Genomic DNA, 27991 nt, shown 5'->3' with positions numbered 1-27991 from the left:
AAATACATGTTCATCGTGCATGCAATGGGAACACTACTTTGGTATTTCATATACGAACAAGGAGCATAACAGAGAATGCTGTTGCCTAAAACTAGGTCATTAACCCAAACCGTGTAGTCCAAGAGAGCAAAAGATGAGAAAACCCAGCCTATGTGTGCGCCACACTAGCGCCTTGAACGTCCAGCCATGAGAAATCAAACAAAACGGCCATGGGGGGAAGACAGGTCAAACCCGGCATGGCCATCTAAATGTCATCCATATTGCCTGCAGCTCCATCTTCATCGCCAGACTCGTAGCTGCCGACTGAGCTCATCTCGTCATCATCGCCATCATCTTTGTCAGAGTCCTCGGCTGTATCTTTGCTAGCGTACTTTTGTACGTACTCTATTTAATTTTTAGTTGCTGGCCCGCATTCATTGGCACTTTACTGCTGTACATACCTTTGACTTTGGCGTCGTAGCTCTTAGGTTCCCTCATGAGAAGAGCAGCAGCTTCTCCGTTCAGAGGATCGGTCGGGTTGGGATATCGAAGGAGTTGGGGGAGAAAGACTTCGAAGATGTTGATCATGTCGTACATTGGTGACCAGGTTTGGTTGATGACGTCCAGGCAGACGGAGCCAGAGCTATTGATGTCAGAAGATTGCTTGAGGCGATGATACAAGCAAGGCAAGTACATACAGCTCATCGATATTGGGGTGGAATATCCTGTTGACGAAACCGATACTGGGGCTCTTGTAGGGATATTGGTCTGGCAGTTCGACGTGTATCTTCCAAAGGCCGCCTTCGAATGGAGCTGTGTATGGTTAGCACATGATATGCGAAATGGGGAAATTCCGACATACTTTCCGACGGACCCTTGAATCTGACATAGAACTCTTGCCTGGGACATGTTAGCAGTTAGACGCATGTGGGATTAAACGACAAGATGAACTGACACTAGAGCATGTTAGCGGAGAGTGTCCATGGGGTGAAAGGATGATTGCTCACTGTTGTCATTGACTAGAGTTACTTCATAGTCACTCATGAGCCTGGGCGCTGTCAGCTGAGGTTCTTGTGTCACCATCGTTGTGGCGCGAATTGCTGCAACAGGTTCCAGGTGGTCAGGCATACATCCTGTTTACTCGTTAGCATTATGTTGCGCAAAGGGAGTCTATGCGACTTACTTCATGACCTGTTATTACGGGTAGAGTGCTCAATTAGCTCTTGTTCATCCAACAGTCATTGGTAGGGGGTTTAGGTCCCACATACATCCGTCTCGATACGTCTCTTTGGCGAACTCATATTTGGCGCAGGACGTGTATACGCTATTATATCAGGTTTTGTTCTCGCAATGCTTGTATTCAAAGCCAAAAGCTCGCAGCGTGGTCGCGCAGGGCAGAGTGGCGGCGGAGCTGTTGTTGAGTGGGCGGCGGGGCTATCGATAGCGGAAGAGGGGCGCCGTGGCTGGGAGAGGGCAGCTGGTGTGTTGGTCAAGTGGGGGTTTCGGTTTAGTCGAGTGTGATGTGGAGTGTGTGTACGGGTTTTGGGGTCGAGTTTGTCGGGCGCAACGTGCTAGGAGTCAGGAACAGACAGGCGCGAGGCACGAAGATGAGGGAGTCGTCACGAGATCACGAGCGATGATGATAGTGCGGCGGCGTGTCACGCTTGCGCACGTCTCACCTGGGCCAACCATCGGCGAGACGTCGCACGCCGCCGAATAATCGATCGAATACTCTCAAACATGCTTATGGTGCAGTCTTCTTGATGACCGGGATGCGCGACGATCCGCTATCTGGCAACATTTATTTGACGTCTGGACACACCATCCAGGTACTCGAACATGTCGACACGACCCTTACCTTGTGACAAGCGACTGGACAGTTCTCACAGCCAAAGTCATTATGCGCATATGGAGCTGCATTGCAGACTGCACGCTCTCTCTACGATACATACTCGAATCCACCAAAGCTATGCGTGCAGCGTACTCAGACATAGTCGACTGATCCATCCATGCATCATTCAGCCAGTCCAGGGACCCCTTGAATAGCCGGCCATTACTCGATTGCATGACTCGATGTGCAAAAGCATTACCGACCTTATACGCAGAGAGAGAACCAAGGCTGCAAGGCCTCAGCCACAAGCCTGCTCGACTCGTTTATACTGTCTTGTTCGGACTCCGTTTCTGGCAGTCCAAGGCGGGCATGGCCCAATCAGTGTGGAGCAATGCCGCAGCTTCCCCGAGGTTGCGCCCACCAATTCACCGCTTGTCCGACGACGACGACATCGACGACCCCACCAAGCACAGGTGTTGCAAAATAGAAGAGAAGGAAAGACATCAACAAATCAACTGCTGGAGATTGTTGGGAGCCTAAGTATTCGGCATTCAGCTCGGGGAATTACAGCGATTACATACCTGTCTGGCCAAAAAAGGGACCAACCACACCCCCCTGTCCGTCTCGGCCAACGATGATCCTCGGTTCATTCTAAACAACGTCTGCTCAGAACTTCGCTGAAGATATCATCACAATGTCCCAAAGCATAAGAGAACGCTCACCGCACTAAATCATGGCTGACCACCCTGCCTCCTTATTCTCCCCGCTGCCGCGACACATTTTCTTCCCCCCAGAAAATCTTACCCGTCCAACTGCAGCCTTGCCGGTGCCGCCACGATGTCACGTGCGCTATTCAAGACACTGCGGCTGTCTTCGCAACTTACACCTCGACCTTCCTCACCCTCAACAATACCGCGCATCACACTGTCCACCGCACAAACCCGATGGAGTTCCCATTCCCCGCTTGGCAAGCCGCCCACAAACGCCCGCAAACCCGTCACCCTCAACACCTTGCAGGGACTCTACCGCAAGGGTGAGCCAATCACCATGGTCACAGCCCATGACTTCCCCAGCGCACATGTCGCCGATCATGCCGGCATGGACATGATACTCGTTGGCGACAGCCTCGCCATGGTCGCCCTCGGTATGGAAGATACAAGCGAAGTCCTAATGGAAGAAATGCTTCTGCATTGTAAATCTGTCGCGCGCGCCACAAAATCCGCCTTTACTGTACGTTGTATCCCTCCCTTCCCCCAAAACAATTATGTCCAATAATGCTAACCCATCAAAAAAATTCAGGTCGGCGACCTCCCCATGGGCACCTACGAAATCTCCCCCGCCCAAGCCCTCCAATCCGCAATCACAATGGTCAAAACCGGGCGTGTCAAATCCGTAAAACTAGAAGGCGGCGCCGAAATGGCCCCTACCATTTCTAAAATAACATCAGCTGGAATTCCCGTCCTCGCTCACATCGGCCTAACCCCCCAGCGCCAAAACGCTCTAGGCGGCTTCCGCGTCCAGGGCAAAACCACAGCCTCAGCACTCACCCTCCTGACAGATGCGCTGGCTGTCCAAGATGCAGGCGCCTTCGCAGTCGTGCTTGAAGCCGTGCCCGCCCAAGTCGCGGGCCTCGTCACCCGACAGCTGCGCATCCCGACGATTGGGATTGGAGCCGGCAATGCGTGCTCCGGGCAGGTCCTCGTCCACGTTGATATGCTCGGCAATTTTCCCCCAGGCCGCTTCCTGCCCAAGTTCGTAAAGCAATATGGAAATGTGTGGGGTGAGGCCCTGGGCGCGCTCGAGAGGTATAGGGATGAGGTTAAGACGAGGGTGTATCCAGAGGAGATGCATACGTATCCCATGTCGCAAGAGGAGTTTGATGAGTTTGAGCGAGTAGTTGAGGATGAGAGGGAGAAGGTGGATTTGTTGTGATTGGAAATTTTATAAGTATGTCTTTCTTTTCCTTCTGTTGGGTATAGAGAGGGGAAGGCGCGGAAAAGAGATGAGCAGGGACGATGGCGACATACAAGTCCACCTTCATTATGTATATGAAACGATACATGATTTTTACTTCTTCTTCTTTTACATCTTCATTTAAAATCATACCCCTACGCCTTCTGTGAAGTGATCGTAAAAATACATGAAGAGAAAAGAAAAGAAAAGAAAGAAAGACTTTTTGGTAAGGAGGGGGTATACAATATATAATACAATGATGATGACAGAAAGAAAACCCCCCGAAAAAAAGAGAGGCGTGACCGTTACTTCATGAGGGATAGACCAAACTCAGAAAAAACTCCCTTTTCTCTTTTCCTTTCCCCCTTAAAAGTCAAGTCGAGGTTCCCTTCTGGGGCGGTCGCCGAATCCACCGCCGCCTCCTCTCCTGTCACCTCCAAAGCCACCTCCGCCTCTCCTGTCGCCTCCGAAGCCTCCACGGTCTCCTCCAAAGCCGCCTCCAAAGCCGCCTCCACCCCTGCGGTCTCCTCCAAAACCACCTCCACCTCTTCGGTCGCCAACGAAGCCGCCTCCGCCTCTTCTGTCACCTCCGAATCCTCCACTCCTTCGGTCACCACCATAACCTCCTCCGCTTCGTCGGTCGCCATAGCCACCTCCCGACCTACCTCCATATCCACCGCTACGGCCGCCACCGCCAGATCGCCTCTGGTTAGCCATGACAAAAGACGGTGGTGGAGGTGGAGTCTCCATTCCCCATCCAAACTCTGCCAAACGGTTGGCACCCTCAATCAGGCCCTGCTTATCACCATACCACTGGAAGCCCCCAAACAGACCTCGGAATGCCGCATCAAGTTGGTCAGGGTAGACCTTCTTGTGCGCTTCGACACAGTCAGATAGGATCTTAGCAACGTTCTCCGGAACCTCAGTAGGCTGGCTCATATCAACGGTGGCAGTCTCGAGTTCGTGCGTTGCATTGACAAGAGGCAGGTGACGGAGACGGCGGTGGACTTCTTGCCTCTCAAAGGGAGACAGGATGAGCCATCCCTCGCCCTCCTTTCCAGCACGACCGGTACGACCCAGACGGTGAATATACGACTCGCGTTCGCGAGGGAGACCCATTTGGATGACGTGTGTGACGTCTGGGAAGTCCATACCACGTGCGGTTACATCAGACGAGAAGAGGATGCCAGACTTAGCGAAGCGGAAGTCGTCAGCGGCCCTTGTTCTCTGTGCTTGAGAGAGCTTAGAGTGAATTTCAAATCCACGGAGGCCGGACAGAGGGTTGTTGCGCTTGAAGCCACCGCTGAGCTTGTAAAATACTGATGACGCAAGTGTGACTTCGGCGGTGCTGTTGAAATAGACGATAGCCTTAAATGGGCGGCTACCACTTTCCTGGGCCTTCTGGTGCTGCTGGAGAACCAGTTCGTACAGAGCGGGAATGTTGTTCTCGAAACCAGCAACCATGACCATCTTTTGAGGAATGCGCTCGTGTGTGGGCTCTTCATCTTCATTGACGCACTTAGCGAAGTGGAAGCCAGGACGCATTGTCTCGCGAACCAGGTTGACAACATCGCGGGGAATCGTAGCAGAGAACATGAGATTTTGGCGCTCGACCTCTTTGGGGTCGGGAAGAAGTGTCTTGATGTCATCAATCTCCTTTTGGAAACCATCGTCAAGCAGGCGATCCGCCTCATCCATGACCAGCGCATTTAGACGTGGTGCAGCAATGCCAGAGTACTCGTCAGACAGAATGTCGTATAGTCGTCCTGGCGTCGCAATCATGAGATGGCATCCTTCACGCTGCGTCTTCTGAAGCATAGCCTTTTTCTGTGTACCTCCCACCGCAACCTGGACGACAATGCCAGTGTTAGAGACTACCTTCTTGGCCTCGACTGCAATTTGTTCGGCGAGCTCGCGGGTAGGAGAGATGACAATGGCCCTGATATCGTCGGGTCTGGCGCGCTTGTAGCCCTTGACTTTCTCGCCGAGCTTAGGGTCGTTTTGGATGATTCGCTGGATGATGGGAATGAGAAAACCGAGTGTTTTACCGGTACCGGTCTTTGCTTGTGCAATGCTGTGGTGCGTTAGTATAACATTCCCAATGGACAAAGCAAAGATTCTTACATGTCCACCCCGCTTAACGCCTCATTGATCGTCCTGCTCTGCACATCCGTCATGGTCTTGAGTTTCATCTGTTTGGTGATGGTGTTTATGATATTGGGATGGACGAGTCCGCGAGTGGCGAGATCCTGGAACTCTGTAACGGGTTCATTCTGTTGTTCACTCTGTTCCGCCTCTTGTGCCGCAATTTGTTGCCACTTTGCGCTGTGATGGAAGCCGGCAATGGCGCCGTTCGCGAAGCGTGACGACTGTAAAGGTATCCTAAGAAGACCTGAAGTCTGAGTGAGAGGGGTGCGAAGTGTTCTGGTTGAGATTGCCGCCAGACTCCTCGAGAGAGTCGCTGGGCATCTTCTTACTGCGCCGAACATGATGTGGGGGAGGGGCCGGCACGCAGTCCGAAGAAATGGAAGGGGTATCTAAAAGGTATGCGACAAAAAAGAATGCGAGTAATTTTTTTGTGCGCCTCAATGAACAAAGCGGGTGGGCACAAGAGAGAAATGTGCGGCGGTCGAGTTGCCAGAAACTTTGCCATTCACTTTTTCGATAGGGTACGTGCACAGTCCACATCCTAGCAGAAAGCCCGCCGCCCGCGCCGATAAGATAAGGCCCTTCCTCTCCACCAACATCCAATCGCTCAGGGTCTAACGCAGCAAAACAACATTGCAGAATAATCCAAAAGTAAACATGAGTGTTACCATTCATAAAGCCATGTTTCTATGCAACCTTGAAAATGCTCAAACGCCGCCTCCAATGCCAATAAGGAAAAAAAAACGTCCACTTTACTACTTCTCCTCCTCTACCTCCCCACGTCGCTGCCCTTCCGCAGCTTTCATAGTTCGGAGACCCTCGGCGAGGCCTTGTTGCACCCCTCCCGTCACACCAGTTATCCACCACATGGTCAAATCGTTAAAGGTCTGGATAACCATGCCGTCGTTCATCTGACATACAACCTGCGAGAACCTGAGCGCCTTCTGACCAAATTCATCGGCGGTCGCTACACTCGTGTCAATGATTCGCTGCGTGATTCGGTGCTTCCTCTCAAAGCGATACGCATGCGAAAGGAAGAGCCGAATGTACGGCAGCAGAAACTGCAGGAAGAGAAACGTCTGCAGTACGAACGCTGCCGTCATGCGGTGTATGATAGTAGGATTCTGTGGTGGCCTTTGTGCAAGGTCGGAGCTCCGTGGTGTGGCACGTACGAGCGCGCCTGTGTTTGAATCACTGACTGATTCTACGAGATCCTGTGGAAGGGCGGCCTGTAGACTCAACCTTTCCTCTGCCGTGAGGTTCTCTGGGAGTCCTCGAAGCAGATAGGTGATGCCATGTACGTATAGTTGTCGAATGAGTGTTGCAGACGCCTCATCCAAGCTACCAGCCGATGCGTTTGACTCTCGAGATGCCTGTTGCAACAGACTTATTCCTAGATATAGTGTAAGCAACATTTCCCCAAGACACGGTCTACCACGTACCTAGACCGGCATATCTCCATCTGACGCCAGAACGCATTTCTTGAGCACCAGGAACTACCAAGGGCACGACCCTGGAAGAAGCTTGGCCTTCAGACACATCGTCGGCAAAATCGACTTCTGCCTCCCCCAAAGCAGCAGAGAGTTTGTGTGGTGAAACGGTTTCGCTTGGAGGCATGGTCGAGTACCCCGGTGGCGGCGTCACAGGCTGTGGTAACTCTATCACGGTATCGGATTTATTGTAATAGGTTCGACTCCGTACGTCGCCAAGAGACTGGCGGAGCGAAGGTATCGTGGGTAGGCGACTCGACACCACGGTGGGCAGTACGTTGTAAAGCATGCTGGGCCGGAAGCTGCTGTCTTTAATCTGGACAGGAGAGACCGAGTCGAAAGTAGTCGCAGATGGCTCTGTCGATTCGGTCAGGAGCATTTTGTCGAACCACCGTCCCGCTAGTAGGCGCTCCCTACACTATCAGAACGCGATGCTTCACCCACGATTGACGATGGATGAGTGCGAACAACAGACAAGCCAAAGGGTGCGCGAGGACGTTTGTGAAGAATTGAAGAGGTCATTTTGAGTTTTTGCGGCTGCACAGCGGCCGTCCTTGTTTCGCTGAGACTGCATTATGCCAAATCTGTCAAAATCTAAATCCCAAGGCTGGCGAGGCGGCTTGCATGTGAAAGTGTTGAGCGCGCGCCGCCGTTGAAAGGAGCGCCACCTTCCAGGGGTCTTCCACGCCTGATAGCCGAGCCCTCCGACCACCAATGAGCTGGATCGGGTGAGAACGTGTGTGCAACGTTCGATCACCCTTCTTTTGTGCACGCTCGTCACATGTCTGGGCCTTCGATCTCGTAAAGTTTAACTCAACCCTTGGTCTTTTTATTCTTGTCTTTCCCCTTACTTCCTATGTACCACCTGACAGCATGCGCGACCAACTGTAGATGAGCGGTATCACATGTGCATTTTCACCCGATCTTTTCCGCTTCCTTATCTTCGGACCCCTTCACGTGCTGATCTTTGCATTCTCGTACAGAATAGTCTTGGCATATGTCATATCCAGGGTCTAATTGTAGCATCGAGCAGTACATAGCGGGAAACGCGGACATGAGGCATGACGGAGCCCGCTAGTGCAACACACTGTAGGAAGCGTCAATGTGAGGTAGAGCATGAAGTACTATACTATACACAATACCAGAGTATGGTGGTGCATTTACAGGATCTTGTAGGTATTTCATATCATAGAGGATAAACAGAAGGATGACAGCCTAAAGAAATATTATTAGAATAACTCACTTCTACCCCAAATCTCTACTTTGGTGGATATAAAGGAGAAGATAGGAGTATCACTATCATACATGACACCCTTCTCCAACCCATTATCAAGCCATATCGAGGTGCCTCCTAGGTGTACTGAGAGCATACCGACAGATGGATAGTCTTTCCTGGCTTGGGTAAAGCCCCTTTTTAGTACCCTATATGTAGGGCAGGACTGAACAAAGCAGTCTGTATACGCTTTAGGATGCAAAAGTACATCTACGACTGGATTACTAGCTACTCTGTTATTTTTTAAGCAGACAAGATAGATAGACGCAGAGAAGAAGAATCAAAGGCCCGTGCTCTGTTGTGCCATAGATATATAAGAGTCGACTAGCTAATAGCCGTGTCTATGTGAGCGACCAAAGTGGTATTTTGCTTCTCGAATATCCTTCCTCATGTGTGCAGATAAGCAGAGTGCACGGAGGCTTATTCTGGGGCTTCCACAAAGTTAATCGTGGTGGAGACGTGCATATTCCCGCTCTTTGTCACCCGTTTGTCGATCCCGCGCCCAGTGATATGGTAGCCGTGTGCAGCATTCCATCATAATCTCAAAAGCGAATGTGTGAGCGCGTCACCCTCCAAGCTGTCTTCGGTGCGGAATCAACATGCCAATTGCCTTCTTTATATATGTACATCGATAGTGATGGGAATGGTATGTCGTTGTCTGCTGTGCCATCGTCGGTGGGCTCGGTGGGGCTGGGGTTGGGAGGCTGATACTGTATATACTTTGGATATGCTAACAACCCCAATAATCGTTCGAGTCAGACCACCTCAATGCAACCACGAATCTGTGAGTATAAGCTATGTTCATGTTCCTTATTAGTATTGTTCTGGTCATGCGCTGACACAAGTGGGACTGACCTCGTGGATGAGTTCCTGGAGGTATCCGCAATACTTGCATACAGCGTCTGCAAGACCATATAGGTAAATGTCAACGATCCGTACATAATTTCGTGTCTCCGCTCGACCGGCAGCCTACTCAAGGGTCGCATTTATCGGAGATGACGACATGGTCAGCACGGACTGTGCAGTGCATAAGGAAACTTCGACCGTTGTGAATTAAGTGGAAAGGAAAGTTGACACTAAAATCAAGGCGAAGACAAGAGTTGAAGAAGACTCGATCAATGCATGAGGCATGGGGCCTGGCAGGCTCCTGAAGTGGAGTGACGACATCAGTGTGGTGAATTTTGAAAAGAAGAAATGCCCTCCAAGGAGGAATTTGCTGGGTGCATTTGTCAGATGGATATGTTTGATGAGCTGTAATTGGGGACATGTCCATGGATACGCATCAATTAGCCATTCATTTCCAATGGCGAGGGCAGAAGAAGAAACATTGAAACCTCCCTAGGCTGGGCTAACGGCTGGTGTGATGGCACAACAGCGTTTCCTTTTTCTGGATGATTTGTCGGCTAGGTCAGATCGCCAGCTGAGCCATGGGACGACGGTGACCACGACGGCAACCGGGTAGTGAAGATCAAGTTCACAGCCTCGGGAGCGACGAACGATGAGGGTGAGCAGCTGTTAGCGTATCGAAGACGGGGGGAGACACTGGCCATGAAGGCAGATGCTGGCTAAACAAAGGGCCGACGCCAAGAGGGGTTGTCAAAGAGGCCCCTAGCACATGTTTGATGACGACTCGGGCTACGGGAAAGGGGTGTCGTGGTTTGATTAGCAGGAAGAAGCCCCGTAGAGACGCGTGCCAATAGCATCGTCGAGAGCAGGTGTTTGGAGGGACAGACAGGATGGGGGTGGACGGGAGGCTAGTGTGTTCGCAGCAGCAGCATGTCGTGCATGGACGATGTTGACAGCAAGGGTTCGGTTGTTTGGTTGCCAGGCAGATTATTTGCGTGGTTCGCGCGACGCCTGGGGACTAGTGCCGGATGCGGCTTAGCGCCCAGCGAGCATCCATCATCATACCAGCCTCCACAACAAACTCTCTCTTTCCTTGGTCAAAGAACGCAGACCCTGGCCTGCAGACGCGCTTCTCCTTCGCTCAATCCGCTCCTGTACAGCTCCCTCCTGGCCTCTCGTTCACCCTACCATACCGACATGGCCGCTACGCGCTGCTGAAAACCCTACTGACGTGCCTGTTTCGTCGCGTCGTGAGCTGCCACCACCATCACACGCTCACCTGCCCCTCCCGCCAGCCTATCTTGTACTACCACTACTCAACCACACTAACCCACTGCTGTTACTAGCGAACTACGCATGGCAGCAGTGGCTGTTCCTCCCTCACCGCAGGTTCTTACAGTCATGTCGAGCCGTCGCGTCCCTCTCGCCAATATTCAAAATGCAACAAACTCCCCAATGCGCGCCCCAGCTATCGGAGGAAAGCGCCAACGCTCCTACGCCAGCGAGCAGCGTGATGGAACCTATGGCCAACCACCGCCCAAGAAGCAGATGGTCGAGGTCGACGATGCCGAGGCTCGTCGTCACGGCCTTGTGCGTCGTAGTGGGGCCCAACCAACTGCCTTAACCCGGAAGCTCGAAGCCGCACGAGAGACAAAGGCCCCGACCAAGCAGGCCGCGCAGCGAGCCGCTCAGGACTTGGAGACCATCCGGCAATGGCAGCGCCATTACCGCAAGCTCTTTCCGCAGTTTGCCTTTTACTTTGACAGCGTCTCGGATCCGCAAAAAGACAAGCTTATGAGCAGAGCCCGCATTCTCGGCTCGGTACGCGTACTCACCCTACTGTCAGGTACCCATTGCTAATCCTATACAGCGCGAGGTTAAATTTTTCTCTCGAGAAGTCACTCATGTCATCACTACGCGCCCCATTCCCGTCGACATTGACGGCAGCTCCTCCGCCCACAAAGGAACCGTCAACCCCGCCCAGCTTGAAAACAAGAAGTCTGTGTTCGATGCTGCTCTTGAAAAGTCGGACCGTGGTGATATCCTGTACAAGGCCAAGAGCCTGGGGATGAAGATATGGTCTGTCGACAAGGTGCAGCGAATGATTGATACCATGTTCAACAAGGAAACGGGTGAAGATGTATCCAGCCACCCCACGCGTCAGAGCACGACCACGCAGCACAAGGGTCGTCCTGCTGATCTACAAAGGTTACTGCAAAATGAAAAGTTGGATCGCGACTACGTCATGTCTTCGCAAGACATGATTCCACTTCGTGGATACTACGTCTACGTCCATGATATGGATGAGGTCACGCGACCAGTCATGATCCGAGAATATCAAAAGGTTGAGAAAGAGAAGGGCAAGTGGCCGCAGTTCCGCGCCTCAGGTAACGGCAAGTGTCCGTTTGTGGAGGATCCCCATTTCGGCCGCAGACAGCAGGAAGAGCAGGAAGCGCGTCGTAGACAGTCTGCAGCAGCCCCACGCACGCGTGCAGTCTCTGCTATGGAAGAGAAGAATGCCCTTGTTGAGAACAACAACCTCGCCCGCCGTCCTAGTGCTCCCGCCGTCATCACCAAGGAAGAGACTGATAACGCAAAACCACTGGACCCTCCAAAGGCCCTCCCCCTTAAGCGCTGTACCACAGCCGATGGCCAACCACCCATGTTTGGCAGCGCCCAGGCTAGCATCCGAGCAATGCCCCGTTGCATTGCTGGCGAGCCTGTCGCATCTGGATTGCAACAGTCCAACGTCACGTCTGCCATCCGCTCCCAAATGATTTCCTCCACCGCTGCTGCTCCTCGGGCCGGCAACAGCAAGGAAGTCAACCAGCTGAAACGAAAGGTCCTTGAGAAGAACAGCATGCCCTCGGCGAATACAAACAGTGGCCATTCGTCCGTAACCAATGATGTTAGGACCGCGCTTAGCCAGGAACACTCTCAACCTATGCGAGCAGCCAAGCGCAAAGCCCAAGAAACCCTGGGTCGAATGCATGACGATGGAGACGAAGAGAGACAAGCTCGTAAAGCCGCAGCTCTCCGCAGACGCAAGAACGTCGAGAAGGAGTTGAAGCCAGGTTACTGCGAGAACTGCAGGGAGAAGTTCAATGACTTCGACGAGGTACGACTCATGATCATCGCTCTTTGGGCAAGTTACTAACAGCATACAGCACGTCGTCTCCCGCAAGCACCGTAAATTCGCGGCAAACATTGACAATTGGGTTGAGCTCGACCAGCTGCTCGCCCAACTTGACCGTCGGTGAGCCTCGTGGCTCATACAGAATACACGGTCACTCCTTGCATCTATCACGGCGTAATGGATGATTCCACTAATACCCACGAAAACGTCTCTTTTCCCCCTTTCCAATTCTCGCCTTGAGGCTCGCAGTTTTCGCCTGCGAGCAAATACCCCTTCTTCATAGCATTTCTGGCGCAACTTTTACCCTCCCAATTTTGGCGACCTAGCACAACCTGCTCATTTCCTTGCTCAGTATAGGCCACGATCTCCGATCCCTGGTCGCTAACGATACACGCGTTCCTTTGTATATACCTATTGCATCATGGCCCTGTAGTCCTTTTTGCTGGTCATTGCGATTGCAAACCGGTTGGTTGGCGGTGTGCGCACGTGCGCGTGTGCTTGAAAATAGGCGTTGGTACCCATGGTGGTTTGAAGGACATTGTCATACTAAGAGAGGATTTGATGACGGATGAACGGGCTGATTATCACAATACCGGAGCTTATGTTTCTATCACTATTGTTTCAGATATGTAGAGTACTAGATATCAATATGAAAGTGATATCGTACGTTGTTGCTTCTGCTAGTGCATTGTAGGGATGCAGTCTAGGTGGTGGGGCGCTGATTGGCTAAGTCGACGTTGATACCTTCCACCTGACCATCGCTCTTGCCTTCACCTACATTTTCTTAGCCGTGTGTCAATCAGCGCATCACTTGGGTCACCTCGTTGCACTCTTGCTTTTCCTCGTTGACAATTCCCATTTCTTGGTTTCTGGGGGCCTTGTCGCCTTCTCACCGAGGCAAACTTTCTCCCGATTTACATCATGTCCGAGTCACCCAAAGAAAAGATACCAGAAGAAGATGAAGCGACAGAAGCGCCACTGAGCATGGCGGCTTCTGTCGTCTTAAGCAGCCTTCCGAAGGATGCATCCAAAGCACTCGAAACGGCCGGAAATCTCAATGTTCAGAAAGGTACAGCCTAGCTCATTACAGTCTTCTACATGGTTGTCATGTGCTGCTTTCCGAATTTACTCTACTACATAACATTACTTTTTCAAACACTTGATGTGCCTTGGGCTAAATCGTTCATCTGCAGTAACTATACGCCTCCAACCCATAGGCTCAGCCCCGCATCTCACTCAGCGTATCTTCAAACTCAGCACCAATCAGAATTTTGCAACCATAGTCCGTTTTCTGCGCAAGAGACTGGGTGTGAAGGAGCATGAGAGCGTATTTTGTTACGTGGGAAGTGTGTTTAGTCCTGGGCTGGATGAGGGCGTGGGGAACCTATGGAGCTGTTTCAAGCAAGGAGAAGAGCTGGTTGTGGGGTATGCTCTTTCTCCGGCTTTTGGGTAGCCGGAGAACAAGAATGAACCATGGACAGGAATGATGAGAGGTTGGTGTTTTGGAGAGACATGCATTGTCTTGATGATATGTTGATGGTCGTTGTTTGTCTGGCTGGACCAGTGGCGAAAGTCATTGACTCGAAGACTAGTAGAGCCCGAGTGAAGTATCTAAAACTTTGTTGCTTCCGGAAACAACACTCAAACGAAACCAGGAACATGGCTTGAACTAGTTACCATCCATGATAGACGATGAAAAGGCCTGAAACTTCGCCGGCCCGACTAGCGTATGTGGACGGCATAGTGATAGGCCATTGGCGTGGCTGAACGGAGTTCCCCACCTCAACACCACTGCTAAGCCACAGCCAATAATCCACGGAATCTAGACGGCTGAGACGGCTGAGAAAGCATGGGTTGGACTGCCATTTTTCTTTTTAATACCGCGATGGCGCCGCGCCAACTGAGGCTTGATGTTGCCGATTCCTTACCCCACTGAAAGATCTGGTTGTAGATGTACCCAAGTCGTTACGCAGGACGAGCGTTGCCAACAGCATAGTTCCAACCAACGGTAGGACCTTGGATATATGATACCACAAGATGCCATCTAAAGGAGTCAAATGCTTTGCATACATTGCAGTCGATGGAGTCGAGATTGAATTCACTGTTCCAAAACAAAGCGTCAGGCGAAGTGCCCAACGCGAGTTTCTCTTCGACCACTTGGAAATCGAGTCATCCAACCTCCCTCGTTTTAAATTCACTGGAAACTTTGAATTCATCGTTCGCCGCGACGGTCGGGAACTGACAAAGCAATGGGTCGCAGTAAACAGTATGACAGGCAAAGTCGAAGACGGCACAATGGTCAACATGGAGCAGACACCCGCTCTCTTCCCAGAAGATGTCGTGATAACCTACGGCTTCTACGATGCCGGACCCGGACTCGCAGAACTACCAAAACAACACCAATGCTACATAACCGTAACGCCCAACTACGAGAACTGGATGCGCGACAAAATCCCCCGGGGCTCTGATCTCGCCAACCGCCCTTTCCACAAAATGGTCCTACCTTCCGCCCACGACATCGGCATGAACAACATGTCGTCCAGCCTATCTCTGATCAGAAACGCCGGCACAGGCCTCATCCGCGAAGTCCTCGGCCGCTCTCTCCCCCGCGTTCTATCCATCCTCAACAAAGTCAGTGATGGAGCCATCAACCGCATCGCTCCGGACATCATCCGCGCGCTCGCCATAACCCAAAAGGACACCCTTGACGCCATCCTCAAAATCGGAGCTCGATACTTTGAATTCCGCCCAGCAAAATGCCACCGCCAACTCCACTCCCTCAGCTCCCTAGACGACACGCTGTACTTCCAGCACGGTGCCATACCGGGAATGCCGTACCGCGTCCTTCTCGACCACATCACCCGCTTCCTAGCCTCCCACCCAGATGAAATAATCGTTGTTCACAATAGATGGGACGGCGTACCCGACGCCTGCCCGCGACCCAGCCCCTCCGACCTCACAGACATCCTTTCCCCCCTCCTGTCCGACAAAAACCTCCAAGTAGGCTCGCAAGACGACATGCAGCACCGCTCCATCCGCGAGCTCCGTGACCAAGGCAAACGCCTCATCATCCTCACCGACCTGCCCCAATACTCAAACTACGACGACCAAGCAAACGCAACCCTAACGGGCGAGTCCATGCTCGACCGCTTACATTCCATGTGCGATGGCCCGCCCGCTGATCCCAATGCCCCCGTTACTCTCTTTCAGTGCCAGGCCACCGCTACGAATATCACAGATGTAATCGTGGCTACCGTCCTGGATAGCGATGTCAGTACGAGTCCCATTCTCGCTACGAAGCCCGTGTGCGATGCCAAGATTCTGCCGCTGTTGAAGGGGGATGTGGGCAGGAAGCTGGTCAGGGAAAGGGAAGGCTTGGTGGTTTTTATTAATGATTTTTTTGATGGCGCGACGGCGGATGTTGCTGTGGGGGCTTGTGTAGAGAGGTTGGGGTGAGAAGGGATGTAAAGATGTTTTTGTTTGGGGGGGGGGGGGGGGGGGGGGGGAGAATGGGGAAGTCTGTGTTGTGTATTTATAGGAGATTTGGAAGAGAAGATAATGATGTGAATTGGTATAAGCATCTATATGTCAGTATGCTGAGAGGAGATGGGAGATAAAAGACGATAACATGAGAAAACGATAGTTCAGAAACATGACACTTCCCTCCCCTTACTATGTAGTCTAGGCGTATGACGCATTCAACGTCGTACGTATAACATTTCCCATTTCCCTTTGCATAATTCCCATATGAAAATGCAGCGACAAAAACATTCCCAGAGGAAGGAGACACACACATCAGAGCCGCTTTCCTTCTACCATCCCCCCCTTTCATCTACCTCCATCTCATCCACCTCATTCATCCCATCTCATCCCGATCATCATGCCAAAGAATGAAAAGTAGCAACACCAAAACACCTCCCTGCCAAACCACGAAAAAGTCTCGTATCTTGAAGTCCTTGAGCAGTCAATAATCATCCATCAATCAAGGTGACGCGCAGAGTCTATCGCTGGTTGAAGAACCAACTTGTTCTCTTTCCCTTGCTTGAATCGCTGCCGCTGTCACCGTCCTGCTTCTGGAGATTGCCAATGACTGGGAGAACAGGGCCGTCCGCAACGGCACCACCACCGCCACGAAGGGGCTTAGCAATGCGGGAGCCGACGCCGCCAAAGCCAGCGTAGGAGGCGCCGTTAGCGGGCGAACCGAGACCGCGTGTTGAACCTGCTTTTGCGGCTTCGAGACGCTCCTTGACAGCCGTGAGTTGGGCTTCGAAGCTGTAACAAGTTAGCACATACTTTCGGCATAAGCTTACGCTCAACATACCGATGGTTCGCTGCTGTGAGCTTCTCTTGCGAATCTTGGAGAAGGTTCTCAAGCGACTGTATCCGCTCGTTGCGGGCAATTAGTTTACGCTCTGCAATGGCAACTTCCTTCTTCAAGGAGCTGTTCTGCTCGACGAGCTGGCGCTGAACAACAGTGAGCTGTTCAAGGTTGCGCTCGAGGAACATCATCTTCTTTTGCTGCGCGCGGTTGTTCGATGTACGGAGCACATTGTTATATTGCTCGCGCGTCTCGTCCAACGAAATCTCAAGCTCAACAACCTAAACAGGTATTAGCATTCTGTCTCCCACCAAGATATCGATACACTTACCCGTTCACAACGGTTCTGGAGATCACGCATGAGACTCTTCTTCATGTTGTCAAATTCGGCAATTTGCTGCTGCACAGTCTTGCCGTTGATGCCGTTGGCAACGTCGTTAGCAATAGCGCCGCTCTTGATGCGCTGCTGGAGACTCTCGTTCTCAGCCCGAAGCTTCTTGGCTTCTTCAACCAGACGCGCAGTGTCCTGCTTGAGGGTTTCGACAAGTTCAAGGTTGCCCTCTTGGCGAGCCGAGTAAGCGTCAGCAAGGCGCGCCTTGACCTCTTCCTTGTCTTGCTCAGAGAGATTACCCTCGAGGAGCTCCTCATACTGAGCTTGCAGAGTGTCGCAGCGTGCCTCGAGTGCTTCGCGGCGCTTGGCGTGTGCGGTGTCCTCTTCACTCCGTGCAGTTAGGGAAAGCTCTGCTTGTCGCACAATGCCTTGAGTCTCAACAATCTTCTCGCGCAATTCTTGAATGGCATCTGGTGCGATTGCCTCGCCTGCTGAGCTCATCTCGTGAAGCTGGTCGAGTTGCTCGATAATCTTGCGTATGGTACGCTCGTTGTCGCTAAAGACCTCACCACCAAGATCAAAGCCAGCCATCATCTGCGCCATGGCTTCGGCCTTCTTCCTCTTCTTCTCGTCCATGGCAGCAGACGTCTCCTTGGCGTTCATCTTTGCGTCTAGGAGCTGTTGCTTGACATCATCCAGCTCAGCAGTAAGCTCGGCATTGGCCTCCTTGAGTCCATCCATGGTGATCTGCGCCTCCTTGCCCTCGAATTGGATCTTCTCAACTTGCATCTTCATCTCGTTGAGTTCAATGGTGATTCGCTCATTGTCTTTGTTGGTCTTGGCATCGCGGTCCTTGTAGTATTGCAGCTCATCTTTGACGGTTTTGAGTTGATCCTCGACCTTTGCGAGCTGCGACTCCCTCTCGGCGACCTGATCTTGCAACTCGTTCTCTCTTCGCAGGAAGTCATCCTTTTCGTCCTTGTCCAGCGGTATGCTCGGTGTACCTGCGCGGTCCAGGTCCAATCTAGAGTCCGGACGTGGTGTTTCCGCGTTTCTTGTCGATTCCACTCTTGATGGCGTCGCCGGTCGTGCCAACGAGGAAGATTTCTTGTGAGAAACTGTGCTGGTCTCGAGCGGCGGTATCCACTTGTCCTTTGGCACCGTCTCTCCCCCACGCCATTGTGTCACTTCGCTCTCTAGTTGGCCAATGTAGTTTTCAAACGTAGTGACCTGGCCTTGGACCTTCTTGAGCATCGCCTTGAGCTCAGCCGGACTCAGCTCAGCATTGACCTTTGCCTTGTTCTTGATTGTCTTTGCTCGCATACCGAACCGCAGCGTGCCCAGTGTTTCGACGTCATTGTAACTACTTGGAGAGCAGTTGATGATCAAGGTCGTTCGCGAGTTACCACCTAGCGATTCCTGAAGGATACGGGTGAGTTTAGAGTCTCGGTAAGGAATGTGCTGCGTCTTGCTGTCTGTCAAGCAGTTGATGACCATACCAAGGGCACTCAAACTCTTGTTGATCTTCTTGGCCTCTTCCAACGTTTGTCCACTTGCACCCGTTTTGCCAACCTTTTCGGAACCTGCCAAATCGACCAGGAAGAGCTGACCACTCTTCAGTGAGCCTGTCTCGACATTCTTTTGGTTGACTGTGATGACAAAGATAGAGTGCGAGCGCGACGACTCCTGGTTCATGTTCGTTGCTGAGACGGCTCGTGCGGAGCCACCCCTCCTCAGAACCTCGTAGACCTCCTCTTCGCTCGAGACATATACTTCAAGCAGACCCTTGACGTACACACCTCTACTCTTTTCCTCGTGTACTGGCAGATTGTCGTTTTGAGGAACGAGCAAATCTCGGATGCGCTCCATGTAGATTTCCATGTAGCTGACGCGGACGGTATATTCAATATTGCTCGGCGAGGCGAGGATGTTGGCAAAAATCTGCTGGACAATACGCGGGATGACTCCCTTGCCTACTTCATCGTCCATGTCGCTTCCCATCATGGTGTAGGACTTTCCTGCTCCCGTCTGTCCGTAGGCAAAGACGGTACCGTTGTATCCGTTGAGAATGTCGTCGACCGTGGGGCGGATCGAGTAGTTGAAGACATCCTCCTGGCGCGACTTCATGTCGAAGACGCGGTCGAAGGTGAAGGCCCCGGAGGCCTCTTTCGACTGTGCACATGGCCGTCAGCAAATTGCAGTTGAGAGGGCAGCATGGGGCCAGTAAGGTATTTTGGAGGGAGGGGAGGCGCACTTGGATGGTACATGTGTCTTCGGAGTTGAACTCAACAATGGGCTCTCCGCCGCTCGCTATCTCGACCTTGTTCTGGGGGCGGAAGCGGGCCACGACTGCAGCGTGCCACTGTCAGTAAATGCACACACTCGATACATAGACCACGGGGCAGTGTGTTGCGTTGTTTGGCGGGAGTGTGGCGCACCTTTGATGCTGTTGGAGCCCCTGCGGTAGATTTGTTAGCCATGCGTGACCCCTCCTCGCCCGAGTCGGTGAAGGTGCTACGTACGACATGATTGCTGTTGGACTATGGCACAGCGGCCCAGCGGCCTCGCTCGATCAACTCCTCTCGGGCTATGTGGCAGGCGAGAGAGAGTGTGTGCAAAGCCGACGTGCACTTTTCGGGTGGCACCGTCACGTCTCGCAGTGACTCGGCGCGTAGAGGTGGGTAATTACAGCCCCCGCTATGGTTAAGGGGAGCCGATGAAACGGCAACAAGTTGATCCTGCTGGGCGGAGCAAGGGATCCCAGCCTATCGGCGCTCGAGGCACGGGTGCGAGAGAGCGTGTGTGAGTGGGTGGCGAGATATGGCGGTGTTGATGTTTATTGTTGCTTTGGGCGCTGTTGAGCTTGCAGGCCAGGCGTGGGCGTGTGGTGCTGCGGCCAAGGGCCTGCAATTCCCGTAGCGGGACTGCTTTCCTCCCCGCAGCCAACGGCTCTGACGCAGGTCCCGCTGTCTCTCGACTGGTCATAGCACACGTCTCGGGCCACACAGGCTGGGCCGAGTGAGGTAACCAAGTAGCACATACATGTCCAAGAACGCATCCAAGTCCCTGCTGACAGGCTTCCAATTCCCTCTCGCTTCTCCCCTTGCTGCACACCCTTGGGCCGCCTGGCTGTGCCCAGGGCGCTTATGTTACCAGGTCCTGCATTAGCAACCCACCAACAGACCCGCCATAGCTGCAACACACAGCCGTCATCGAGGACAAGACAAAAGGGAGTGCTCGTATATTCGACTACCTAGCCAAACTTGCCCAAATCACCCAGAAAATCAGACCAGACGCCGTGCTGGAACAGCTGTCCGGCAAAAGCCCACAGACTGCCAGGCTAACACAAGTGATATCGTCCTTGCACCTCATAACTCCATACGATGCCATATCATGTCGTGAACTTCATGTCCCTACTGCTGCCCTAGTCTTCCCAGCTCTTCTCTACAGTCTCGCGTACGCGCTTGGTGTACTCCTTGCGGTTCTCCTTGTACAGATTGGATGCTTCGACGTTGGCCGGCGACGACGTATTGGGGTCATTAAGCAGACTATGTCTCTTGTCAGTACTCATACTCCAATGTCTTCGAGGGTGCTGCAGCATGGACTCGCCTCTGAATGCTCGTCAGGATAGCTGCGACATCGTACGTGGGCGACCACCGATTCTGCAGAATGTCCAGACACAGCTCTCCGGTTCCGTATACGTTGGGATGGAACATCTGGCTGATGAACTTGACGCCCGGCGGCTTGTTGGGGTACGCTTCTTCAAAGTGCATGACCAGGCGGAACGTTCCATCTTCAAAGGGCGTGTCGGCAGGGCCTATTATGACTGCGTTCCTACACACTTGTCAGTCCAGAGTGTCCTGGGGGCATGGCATTGTCGACATCATCGTGTCGTGTGCTCCATGCTTGCGGAGAGCCCTACCAGGTCATTACATTATCAGCAACCGGGGATGCAGACACACCGGCCGGAGGATCTGTCTGCATGCGCTATCCTACTTTGTCAGCTCAAGTTACCATGCATGGCCGGCAGTCGTGTAAGTTGCCTGCGCCTCTCCCGAGGGGGGGGGGGGGGGGGGGGCAATCACTACGCACCTTGAAGTCGCGCATCAAGCGGCGGCGGGCTGCAGTAGACATTATTGCGCAGATAGACAAGCCGAGCTCGGTTTGGTTGTAGAAAGAAGATATGTCTAGCAGAAACAAAAAGGGCGGGGATCAAGAAGGAGTCTGGGGGGTTGGTGTGCACCGTGTACCTTTGCTATTGGCGTTGCTGTGTTGCACCGATGGTTGCGAGCAGCGGGCAGTTGTCGCTGGCACCTTCCGCTGCTAATCGACCACCACCTTGTCTTGCCCCCAACCCAACGCCACCTCGCGTGTGACGGCCAATCGCCAGACCCACTTAACCTTCATCTTGACGCCGCCACTCCCCTCTGCCTCCTCGCCCTCCTTTTTGCATGACAACCAAATTCCATTCTCACCGACACTCAACAACATTCCCCGGCAACCTGTGCGCTGTTTTTGGTTCATTTATACTATGTGTTTGCCTCTAACCTTGCCACCCGTCTGTGCACACCGCTCCTGCATATGTGTGTCCTCGTACATGCACATTACAGTAATACATCATATATTGCCAAACTCCGTCATGAATACCCCCATAAACCCGAATCTTGTCATGCTCAATGCCCAATACCACGCCATGCCTACATTCTCGTCAAAATCCGTAAAACCATAACGCCCTTATCGCTAATTTGCAAGACCAACGGGAAGCTGTGACCCCAACCAAATAAAAAGAAAAGGGCGGGAAAAATCCCCTTCCGAAAAGAGCTTTCAAAAAGAAATGATAGACATAAGAAAAGCTGCTCATCCCTGGGCATCCGTCTCCTCACTCGCCGGCTGCGCCCGCAAGGCCATGGTGGGTTGCCGCAGCAGACTTCTCGCGGCCCAGGTAGTCCACTACCGGGAACCGAGCACGCCGCTCCAGCTCATCCAGCGGAATGTGCGACCGGATGAAGCGTTCTCGGTCGTTGTATGGGGGCTGGTAGTCCCACGACTCCTTGCGCCCAATCTTCAGCGCACCGCAAGCAAGCTGACGCATGCGCTGGCTGAGTAGAACGTCGTTGTGGATCTTGGTAAAGTCCCACTTCTCACGCGCCTCAGCCTCGAACTTGGCGAGCACCTTCCGGTTGTGAGGCTCCGTCGACATTGCAAGATCGTGAAGCTCTCGCGGATCTTCGACAAGATTGTAGAGCTGTGGCCCGTCCGCGAGAGAAAAGGTGAACTTCCACTCATGGCGACGAATCATATATGTTGGAGTGATGGTTCCCTCGCCCATGTACTCGCCAAACACTTCATCTTTGCCTGGCTTGTCAGACACCAGGTACTCGTATAGACTGGTGCCGTCGAGGGGCAGGCGTTCATCAACCTTGGCCCCAGCCAGGTCAACAAACGTTGGCAGCAGATCCATCGTAGACACTGACTCCTTGACTTGCTTGGGTGCAATGTTGGGGCCATTGATGATCATGGGTACTCTGGAACTGTTCTCATACCAGCTCATCTTGTACCACAGGCTCCTCTCACCAAGCATGTCGCCATGGTCCCCAGAAAAGACAATGATTGTGTCCTTGTCTAGCTTGCAATTTTTCAGAAGCTTGACGAGTTTACCAACCTGGTCATCAACGAAGCTGCAGGCGGCAAAATATGCACGCCGGGCGCGGATCTTGGCCTCGTCTGGTACTGGGTTGTCCCACAGGTCAATGGTCTTGAGGAGTCGCTGCGAATGCGTGTCTTGGTCGGCTTGAGCAATCTCGACCTTGGGCAGAGGAATATCCACACCCTCGTACCTATCCCAATACTCCTGAATCATGGTATAGGGGTCGTGTGGATGCGTCAGAGAGATGGTTAAAGCAAACGGCCGGCGAGTCTCGGGATCTGATCGGACATAGTCGTAGAGGTATTGTTGAGCCTGAGTAGCCATGTTAGCAAGGATATCTGGCATTACTGCGTCTTGCATTGCGTTGCCAAGCTAGAATAATTTTACCTTGTGCATGACATCCTCGTCGTAGTCAAGTTGGTTGGAGCGCACACATGGGCCGGCTTGCATGACTGACGACATGTTGTGGTACCACTCTTGACGCTCTTCTGGCTTATCCCAGTTTACGGACCAGCCCAGGTCTCCAGGGTAGATGTCGGAGGTGAGTCGGTGTTCAAACCCATGGAGTTGATCAGGACCGATAAAGTGCATCTTCCCAGCCAGCGCAGTCTCGTAGCCCTCTCGGCGGAGATAGTGAGCATAGGTGGGGACCTCTGGGCCCAGAATGGAAGCATTGTCGTATCCGCCAATTTTTGAGGGAAGTTGACCGCTGCACATGGTAAACCTGGATGGTGCACAAAGAGGTGAATTGCAGTAAGCGCTTGCAAAGTTGACACCGGTCCGAGCGAGTTCGTCCAGGTGTGGTGTCTTGATCACTGACTCTGGGTCATTGAACTTTAGCATTGGAGCAGCCATCTGGTCAGCCATGATGTACAGAATGTTTGGACGTTTGCCGTCGCCTAGGATGCGACTCTGAGATGCATAGTTTTCGGACTGTTGACGAAGGGTTTGAGCGGAAATAAAGTCGTGGCCGCCTTGCTGACCACCCGGTACACCATTGCCCGTTAGGAAACCATTGGCCCCGTTTCCAAGATGGGTATCATTGCCGTTGTTGGCAGAACCAGAAGTGAAGGAAAAGTCGCCGCCAACAGGGGCGTGGGCCTCTTTGAGTGTTTGCTTGGCAGGGTGAACAGAGGCAGGTGGGGGTGATTCTTGATCTAGCAAGAGACTGGGGGCCATGTCGTTGTATCAATTGTATGTATAGAAGAAGTGTTGGCCTCTTTCCCCGAGTTATATAAGCCAGCGAGCAAGAGGATTTGTATAATAGAGTAAGGTCAAGTTTGGGTCAGAGCGAGGACCGAAGGTGCTTTATAGATGGTGAGGGCGACACGAGGCCCCGGACTAAGCGTCAGAAGCAGCACGGATTGTGGGGAAGGCGCAGCCCTGACGCACTTCACAAAGAAAAAAAGCGGGTGGTGACTTGCTCTGGTCACGCAATCCGACGCAATCCACGCGGCCGAATCGGGCTAGCCGCCTTCCAGCCATGGCAACCTCACCGTTCGAGCCGTGAGCTATTGCAACCACACCGCTGCATCCCGGCGCCTAAGAGAACCAAACGGCCCTCCTCCTCTCTTCCCTGCGGGGCAATGCTTTTCCAGCCAACACGATGCTTTTCTCTGCGTTGAGACTACTCTTGTCTATGCCCCAAAGTCCAAAGAGCGCTTGGTAGTCAGGCCCGGTGAGTTCGGCGTCGCCTGTCCATATTGCTGTATATCAGGGCCTATCAGCATCTCCGCCATCAAATCAGATCCAAGTGGAATAGTGGTTGCATTTGTGCCCGTCGCCCGCGACTATACTCTCCCGCTGCGACTGGCTCACATGGAGCAGCCTCGTGCATCGACGTCGAGGTTGACACGGTGAGCATGCAAGATTTCGTATGCAGGGTAACATCATACTAGCCCATCTCGTCCGGCACCATCTGAAGGCCAAGAGTTGTAGGTCGAAGCCTGGACTGTGGGCACACATATGGGGATCCCCGTGAAGATCTGGAAGCGAGTGAGGTAGGTTGGGCTGGGCACGCTAACCATCAGCCTCAGCCTCCCATTCGCTCGTCACCAACTACCCCAGTTCCCCCCCCTGGACGTCTGCTCTTTTCCTACAAGCCCATCCGTTCCAAACGTCTTTCCAATACTTCGGTCGAGTCTTCGGGACGTCGCATTGAGCTGGCTCCACACAAGTGGCACGCGAGCACTGAGGACTCCTGCAAGCACACGGTCATTCCCGCGCCAGCTAACGGCCGGAGCGCCACGCATACAGTGCCAGTCTGCAGTTTCCATCGCTATCATTGTCTCCCTCCACCCGCCTAGACAGAACAAGCACCTTCCATTGCGTTGGCAAATCAAGACTATTTGCTCACGCTCAGCTGCCGATAGAACCCTGCCGCACCAACGACAGCCATACGCGGCTTTTTGACGACTAGCTACCGAAGAGACAATCCCCACTATTACCAGATAGGCACACAGTGTATCGATGGTTGTACATCGACCTGTAAACTCTCACTCAACTTGAAATATGCTTTCCAGCTTGCACCAGCGGAGCCTTGGCGCCAATTCTTTCTAGTCGCACTGCTATTCAGCATGTGCTGAATTGGATGTGATCAGCCGTGTATCTTTTCTTTTGTCACCACATTTTCTTGGCAAAAGGTATGCAGGAATAATTCGGACCGCATATGTCGTATCTAGACATGGTTGTCTTTCTCGCCACAAGTCTGATGCATTAACGCAACTTGTGACCTCTCCCTGGCTAATCGGTGTGGGCCAATAAGTCAACTAAACTCCTCAAGCCGACTGGAGATACCGGGCGATGGCTTTATCGATCTGCTTCATGTGTTATGTCATAACTGTTGTTCGATTGCACTAGACTCCAGAGCCTCAAGGTCTCAAGGTCTACAAATCGTAGTATACGCGCACTACTACACCTCAACGTACAACAACGTCCACTACACATATCAAGACTCGAAACTGCATTGAATGTACGGTTACAAATTGCTTTCCATAAGCTCTGGATCTGTTTACTGTAAGTAGGCACAGAAATCATGCCTCCTTCAACAACACAGCCAACCCCACATACGCTAGTTAATCTTGTTAGTAAACATTATCATCAATAAGTCATACCTGCATCTGCACCATCTCCCATCTCCGCATACGCTAGACAACTCAAAACTGCTTGATTCTTGCCTCTGAGCATTACTTGGTCATGTCAAAGCAACATCAAGCCACGCTCACAAGGCCCTGCACCCGGACGCGCCCACGCACGAATCGCCGCACACTCCGAAGCGTACTGACCTGCATGTGATCTGAGTGTCCTACATTCAAGCCAAGAAACCTGGATATCGCCAGCAGCTCTTTTGATAACTATCCGTCGGGTCGTCGCAGTATGCACCCGACGACCCGTCGATACTGCGATGACCCGGAAGCAGCCCTATCTTGCCCACTCCGGAACGCGGATAATCGCCACTTCGCCGTCTCGCTCCACCTACCTCGAAGCGAAGAACATCGACTTCGCCGTCCCCCATACCTTCTTGTGCTTCTACTACCCGATTGGCTACCACTCGCTTCCTGACTCACGCACAACACAGTCATTCGGGCTGCGTTGCTCCGCATCTTTCAATGTCTCTTCTACCCAGGCTCCGGCTTTCACCGGTATTGCTGATAAGCCGAGGAGGGAAGGCCGTGTCAGCAGGACAACACACTGGGATCTCAGAAATGTTTGTTCATCGATGTGATCAGACATGCTTATGGCCTTGTTGTTCGGCCGTTCTAAAGAAACAGCACCGTACCTCACGTGGCATGTAGTAACATGCAGCACTTCTTATCTAGTACTATCTCCGATACACAAGGCCATTCATGTGCCGTGGGCATCGTGGATTTCAGTCTGATATTTAGTTCCACACTAAGACCCCCCCAATCATCACGTACTAGAAACGCTACTTGTATACCATGCAAGCCCATAGTCATGGGAACCTGCAGAAAATCGAGAGCGTTATAGACAACGTTTTATTATGCACCAAGATATTACACCGGCTCTGCATGCCAGCGTGGCACCACATTACATATCCATTCTCGTACGATCAAATAACAAGATATGGCATCCACAATGCCGATAGCTAGATTCACAGGTATCGAGTGTCTTGTCCACACCTTTTACTTACTCTTACAAAAAAACACTTAGGTAGTAGTCATTGACAAACAGCAACTCGTTCCTGACCTTTCTTCAATAATGACATTGAAAAAGAGAAGACAAAGTAAGTCGATGATACATGGCTCTTCACAAGTAAACATCTGCTGTTCCCACTTTACCTTTTTGCCTCACGACATCGAATAAATCCAGAAGGCTACAAGTGAAAAAAGAAGCTCAAGTTTCAAAACACACATTCCGAGTCACATATAGAAAATCAGACTTGCACAATCTCATCATTCAAGTGAAAAGAAAAACATGTTCATACGTTCTCCTTCAATTCTTCCCTTCTACCACTGGCAAAAACCTCTTTATTCCTCCCTTTCCCCACCACCTCCCTTCACCTCTTCTGAAATCTCAAGGTTTCCCCCCTTCTTTTTCTCTCTTCAAACTCTCAAGCGCCGAGGCCACCAACTCAAACTTTTTTTTTTACATCTCCGCTACTGAAACAACCGCAAAATAAAAGCAGGAGTAGCAGAAGATAAAAAAAAGTGAGTCGAGGCGCCTACAAAAAGCTACTCTGTGAGCAAGGGAAAGAAGAAGGTAGAAAAGCTACTGAGATATCAAAGAGGGAAAAGATCGCGGGAAAAAAAGAGGAACAAGCCCGAGCAAGCCAACAACAAGAGAAGAATCCCTTTTAGAAGGATAAAAGAAGGAAGAACAAAATCCTGACTCAACAATGAATGGAGCAAAGGATGTAAGGAAAGCAGGACAAAATAAACGCCAATAACACCCTCCATACCCATTTGAAATGCAAAAACCTCCCAAAGTCCGAGTTAATCCAGATTCCATGTGGAAAACCACGTCCGAAACAACGCCTTGATAAATCCCTATTCCTATTCAAACAACGTTCCGATTTTCTC

At 52.1% G+C, this 27991-nt stretch overlaps 12 protein-coding genes across 12 annotated transcripts; 4 read left to right on the top strand and 8 right to left on the bottom strand.

Annotated features, from left to right (window-relative positions):
• Positions 1 to 21: 21 nt before the first annotated feature.
• On the bottom strand, positions 22 to 1280 carry PSV08DRAFT_380933 (ubiquitin-conjugating enzyme/RWD-like protein; the record flags this gene model as incomplete). Its single annotated transcript, XM_014225352.2, has 6 exons — positions 22 to 384; positions 441 to 622; positions 678 to 792; positions 842 to 874; positions 987 to 1034; positions 1244 to 1280. The coding sequence occupies 6 exons, from the start codon at positions 1278 to 1280 to the stop codon at positions 245 to 247; spliced, it is 555 nt and encodes a 184-aa protein (XP_014080827.1). The 3' UTR covers positions 22 to 244.
• Positions 1281 to 2647: 1367 nt separating this feature from the next.
• On the top strand, positions 2648 to 3742 carry PSV08DRAFT_404985 (ketopantoate hydroxymethyltransferase-domain-containing protein; the record flags this gene model as incomplete). Its single annotated transcript, XM_014225351.1, has 2 exons — positions 2648 to 3040; positions 3110 to 3742. The coding sequence occupies 2 exons, from the start codon at positions 2648 to 2650 to the stop codon at positions 3740 to 3742; spliced, it is 1026 nt and encodes a 341-aa protein (XP_014080826.1).
• A 216-nt stretch (positions 3743 to 3958) lies between these two features.
• On the bottom strand, positions 3959 to 6252 carry PSV08DRAFT_209391 (P-loop containing nucleoside triphosphate hydrolase protein; the record flags this gene model as incomplete). Its single annotated transcript, XM_014225350.1, has 2 exons — positions 3959 to 5837; positions 5888 to 6252. 2 exons carry the CDS (start codon positions 6250 to 6252, stop codon positions 4130 to 4132), a joined length of 2073 nt encoding a protein of 690 aa, XP_014080825.1. The 3' UTR covers positions 3959 to 4129.
• A 304-nt stretch (positions 6253 to 6556) lies between these two features.
• PSV08DRAFT_230116 (uncharacterized protein) lies at positions 6557 to 7981 on the bottom strand. The gene is made up of 2 exons (XM_014225349.1): positions 7354 to 7981; positions 6557 to 7304 (listed from the first exon to the last, which is right to left on the bottom strand). The coding sequence occupies exons 1-2, from the start codon at positions 7778 to 7780 to the stop codon at positions 6667 to 6669; spliced, it is 1065 nt and encodes a 354-aa protein (XP_014080824.1). The 5' UTR covers positions 7781 to 7981; the 3' UTR covers positions 6557 to 6666.
• Positions 7982 to 10876: 2895 nt separating this feature from the next.
• Positions 10877 to 12780, top strand: PSV08DRAFT_188226 (Dfp1/Him1, central region-domain-containing protein; the record flags this gene model as incomplete). Its single annotated transcript, XM_014225348.2, has 3 exons — positions 10877 to 11341; positions 11391 to 12638; positions 12688 to 12780. The coding sequence occupies 3 exons, from the start codon at positions 10877 to 10879 to the stop codon at positions 12778 to 12780; spliced, it is 1806 nt and encodes a 601-aa protein (XP_014080823.2).
• A 638-nt stretch (positions 12781 to 13418) lies between these two features.
• PSV08DRAFT_230110 (ubiquitin-like autophagy protein Apg12-domain-containing protein) lies at positions 13419 to 14207 on the top strand. Its single transcript, XM_014225347.1, has 2 exons — positions 13419 to 13725; positions 13850 to 14207. Exons 1-2 carry the CDS (start codon positions 13578 to 13580, stop codon positions 14107 to 14109), a joined length of 408 nt encoding a protein of 135 aa, XP_014080822.1. The 5' UTR covers positions 13419 to 13577; the 3' UTR covers positions 14110 to 14207.
• A 486-nt stretch (positions 14208 to 14693) lies between these two features.
• On the top strand, positions 14694 to 16112 carry PSV08DRAFT_380930 (PLC-like phosphodiesterase; the record flags this gene model as incomplete). Its single annotated transcript, XM_014225346.1, has 1 exon — positions 14694 to 16112. The coding sequence occupies one exon, from the start codon at positions 14694 to 14696 to the stop codon at positions 16110 to 16112; it is 1419 nt and encodes a 472-aa protein (XP_014080821.1).
• Positions 16113 to 16277: 165 nt separating this feature from the next.
• PSV08DRAFT_365598 (P-loop containing nucleoside triphosphate hydrolase protein) lies at positions 16278 to 19832 on the bottom strand (the record flags this gene model as incomplete). The annotated part of the gene is made up of 6 exons (XM_066093099.1): positions 16278 to 16928; positions 16978 to 17255; positions 17306 to 19477; positions 19560 to 19654; positions 19744 to 19763; positions 19828 to 19832. 6 exons carry the CDS (start codon positions 19830 to 19832, stop codon positions 16658 to 16660), a joined length of 2841 nt encoding a protein of 946 aa, XP_065948110.1. The 3' UTR covers positions 16278 to 16657.
• A 684-nt stretch (positions 19833 to 20516) lies between these two features.
• On the bottom strand, positions 20517 to 21617 carry PSV08DRAFT_209375 (ubiquitin-conjugating enzyme/RWD-like protein). Its single transcript, XM_066092079.1, has 4 exons — positions 21398 to 21617; positions 21228 to 21292; positions 20911 to 21139; positions 20517 to 20861 (listed from the first exon to the last, which is right to left on the bottom strand). The coding sequence occupies exons 1-4, from the start codon at positions 21437 to 21439 to the stop codon at positions 20730 to 20732; spliced, it is 468 nt and encodes a 155-aa protein (XP_065948109.1). The 5' UTR covers positions 21440 to 21617; the 3' UTR covers positions 20517 to 20729.
• A 189-nt stretch (positions 21618 to 21806) lies between these two features.
• On the bottom strand, positions 21807 to 24219 carry PSV08DRAFT_15691 (alkaline-phosphatase-like protein). The gene is made up of 2 exons (XM_014225344.2): positions 23340 to 24219; positions 21807 to 23264 (listed from the first exon to the last, which is right to left on the bottom strand). The coding sequence occupies exons 1-2, from the start codon at positions 24129 to 24131 to the stop codon at positions 22185 to 22187; spliced, it is 1872 nt and encodes a 623-aa protein (XP_014080819.1). The 5' UTR covers positions 24132 to 24219; the 3' UTR covers positions 21807 to 22184.
• A 2464-nt stretch (positions 24220 to 26683) lies between these two features.
• PSV08DRAFT_331209 (uncharacterized protein) lies at positions 26684 to 26924 on the bottom strand. Its single transcript, XM_014225342.1, has one exon. The coding sequence runs from the start codon at positions 26906 to 26908 to the stop codon at positions 26732 to 26734; it is 177 nt and encodes a 58-aa protein (XP_014080817.1). The 5' UTR covers positions 26909 to 26924; the 3' UTR covers positions 26684 to 26731.
• Positions 26925 to 27641: 717 nt separating this feature from the next.
• Positions 27642 to 27965, bottom strand: PSV08DRAFT_15688 (uncharacterized protein). The gene has a single exon (XM_066091834.1). The coding sequence runs from the start codon at positions 27872 to 27874 to the stop codon at positions 27692 to 27694; it is 183 nt and encodes a 60-aa protein (XP_065948108.1). The 5' UTR covers positions 27875 to 27965; the 3' UTR covers positions 27642 to 27691.
• Between the last annotated feature and the right edge of the window lie 26 nt (positions 27966 to 27991).

This window comes from Bipolaris maydis (genome assembly GCF_028858645.1).
Source record: "Bipolaris maydis strain C4 unplaced genomic scaffold PSV08scaffold_15, whole genome shotgun sequence".
Lineage (NCBI taxonomy): Eukaryota > Fungi > Ascomycota > Dothideomycetes > Pleosporales > Pleosporaceae > Bipolaris > Bipolaris maydis.
The sequence above is the reverse complement of the archived record's forward strand: the minus strand, read 5'-3'. Positions and strand labels throughout refer to the sequence as shown.

Bases quoted from the DNA above. Each gene is read 5' to 3' on its own strand.
- PSV08DRAFT_209375 (XM_066092079.1), bottom strand. From the start codon at position 21,439: ATGTCTACTGCAGCCCGCCGCCGCTTGATGCGCGACTTCAAG. The intron at 21,293-21,397 runs GTGCGTAGTGAT...AAAGTAGGATAG, and splicing joins GCTTGATGCGCGACTTCAAG to CGCATGCAGACAGATCCTCC. The intron at 20,862-20,910 runs GTCCATGCTGCA...AGTACTGACAAG, and splicing joins TGACGAGCATTCAGAGGCGA to AGACATAGTCTGCTTAATGA.
- PSV08DRAFT_15691 (XM_014225344.2), bottom strand. From the start codon at position 24,131: ATGGCCCCCAGTCTCTTGCTAGATCAAGAATCACCCCCACCTGCCTCT. The intron at 23,265-23,339 runs GTAAAATTATTC...ATGGCTACTCAG, and splicing joins ACGAGGATGTCATGCACAAG to GCTCAACAATACCTCTACGA.
- PSV08DRAFT_230116 (XM_014225349.1), bottom strand. From the start codon at position 7,780: ATGCTCCTGACCGAATCGACAGAGCCATCTGCGACTACTTTCGACTCG. The intron at 7,305-7,353 runs GTACGTGGTAGA...CACTATATCTAG, and splicing joins ATGGAGATATGCCGGTCTAG to GAATAAGTCTGTTGCAACAG.
- PSV08DRAFT_331209 (XM_014225342.1), bottom strand. From the start codon at position 26,908: ATGACTATGGGCTTGCATGGTATACAAGTAGCGTTTCTAGTACGTGAT.
- PSV08DRAFT_230110 (XM_014225347.1), top strand. From the start codon at position 13,578: ATGTCCGAGTCACCCAAAGAAAAGATACCAGAAGAAGATGAAGCGACA. The intron at 13,726-13,849 runs GTACAGCCTAGC...GTTCATCTGCAG, and splicing joins AAATCTCAATGTTCAGAAAG to TAACTATACGCCTCCAACCC.
- PSV08DRAFT_15688 (XM_066091834.1), bottom strand. From the start codon at position 27,874: ATGGGTATGGAGGGTGTTATTGGCGTTTATTTTGTCCTGCTTTCCTTA.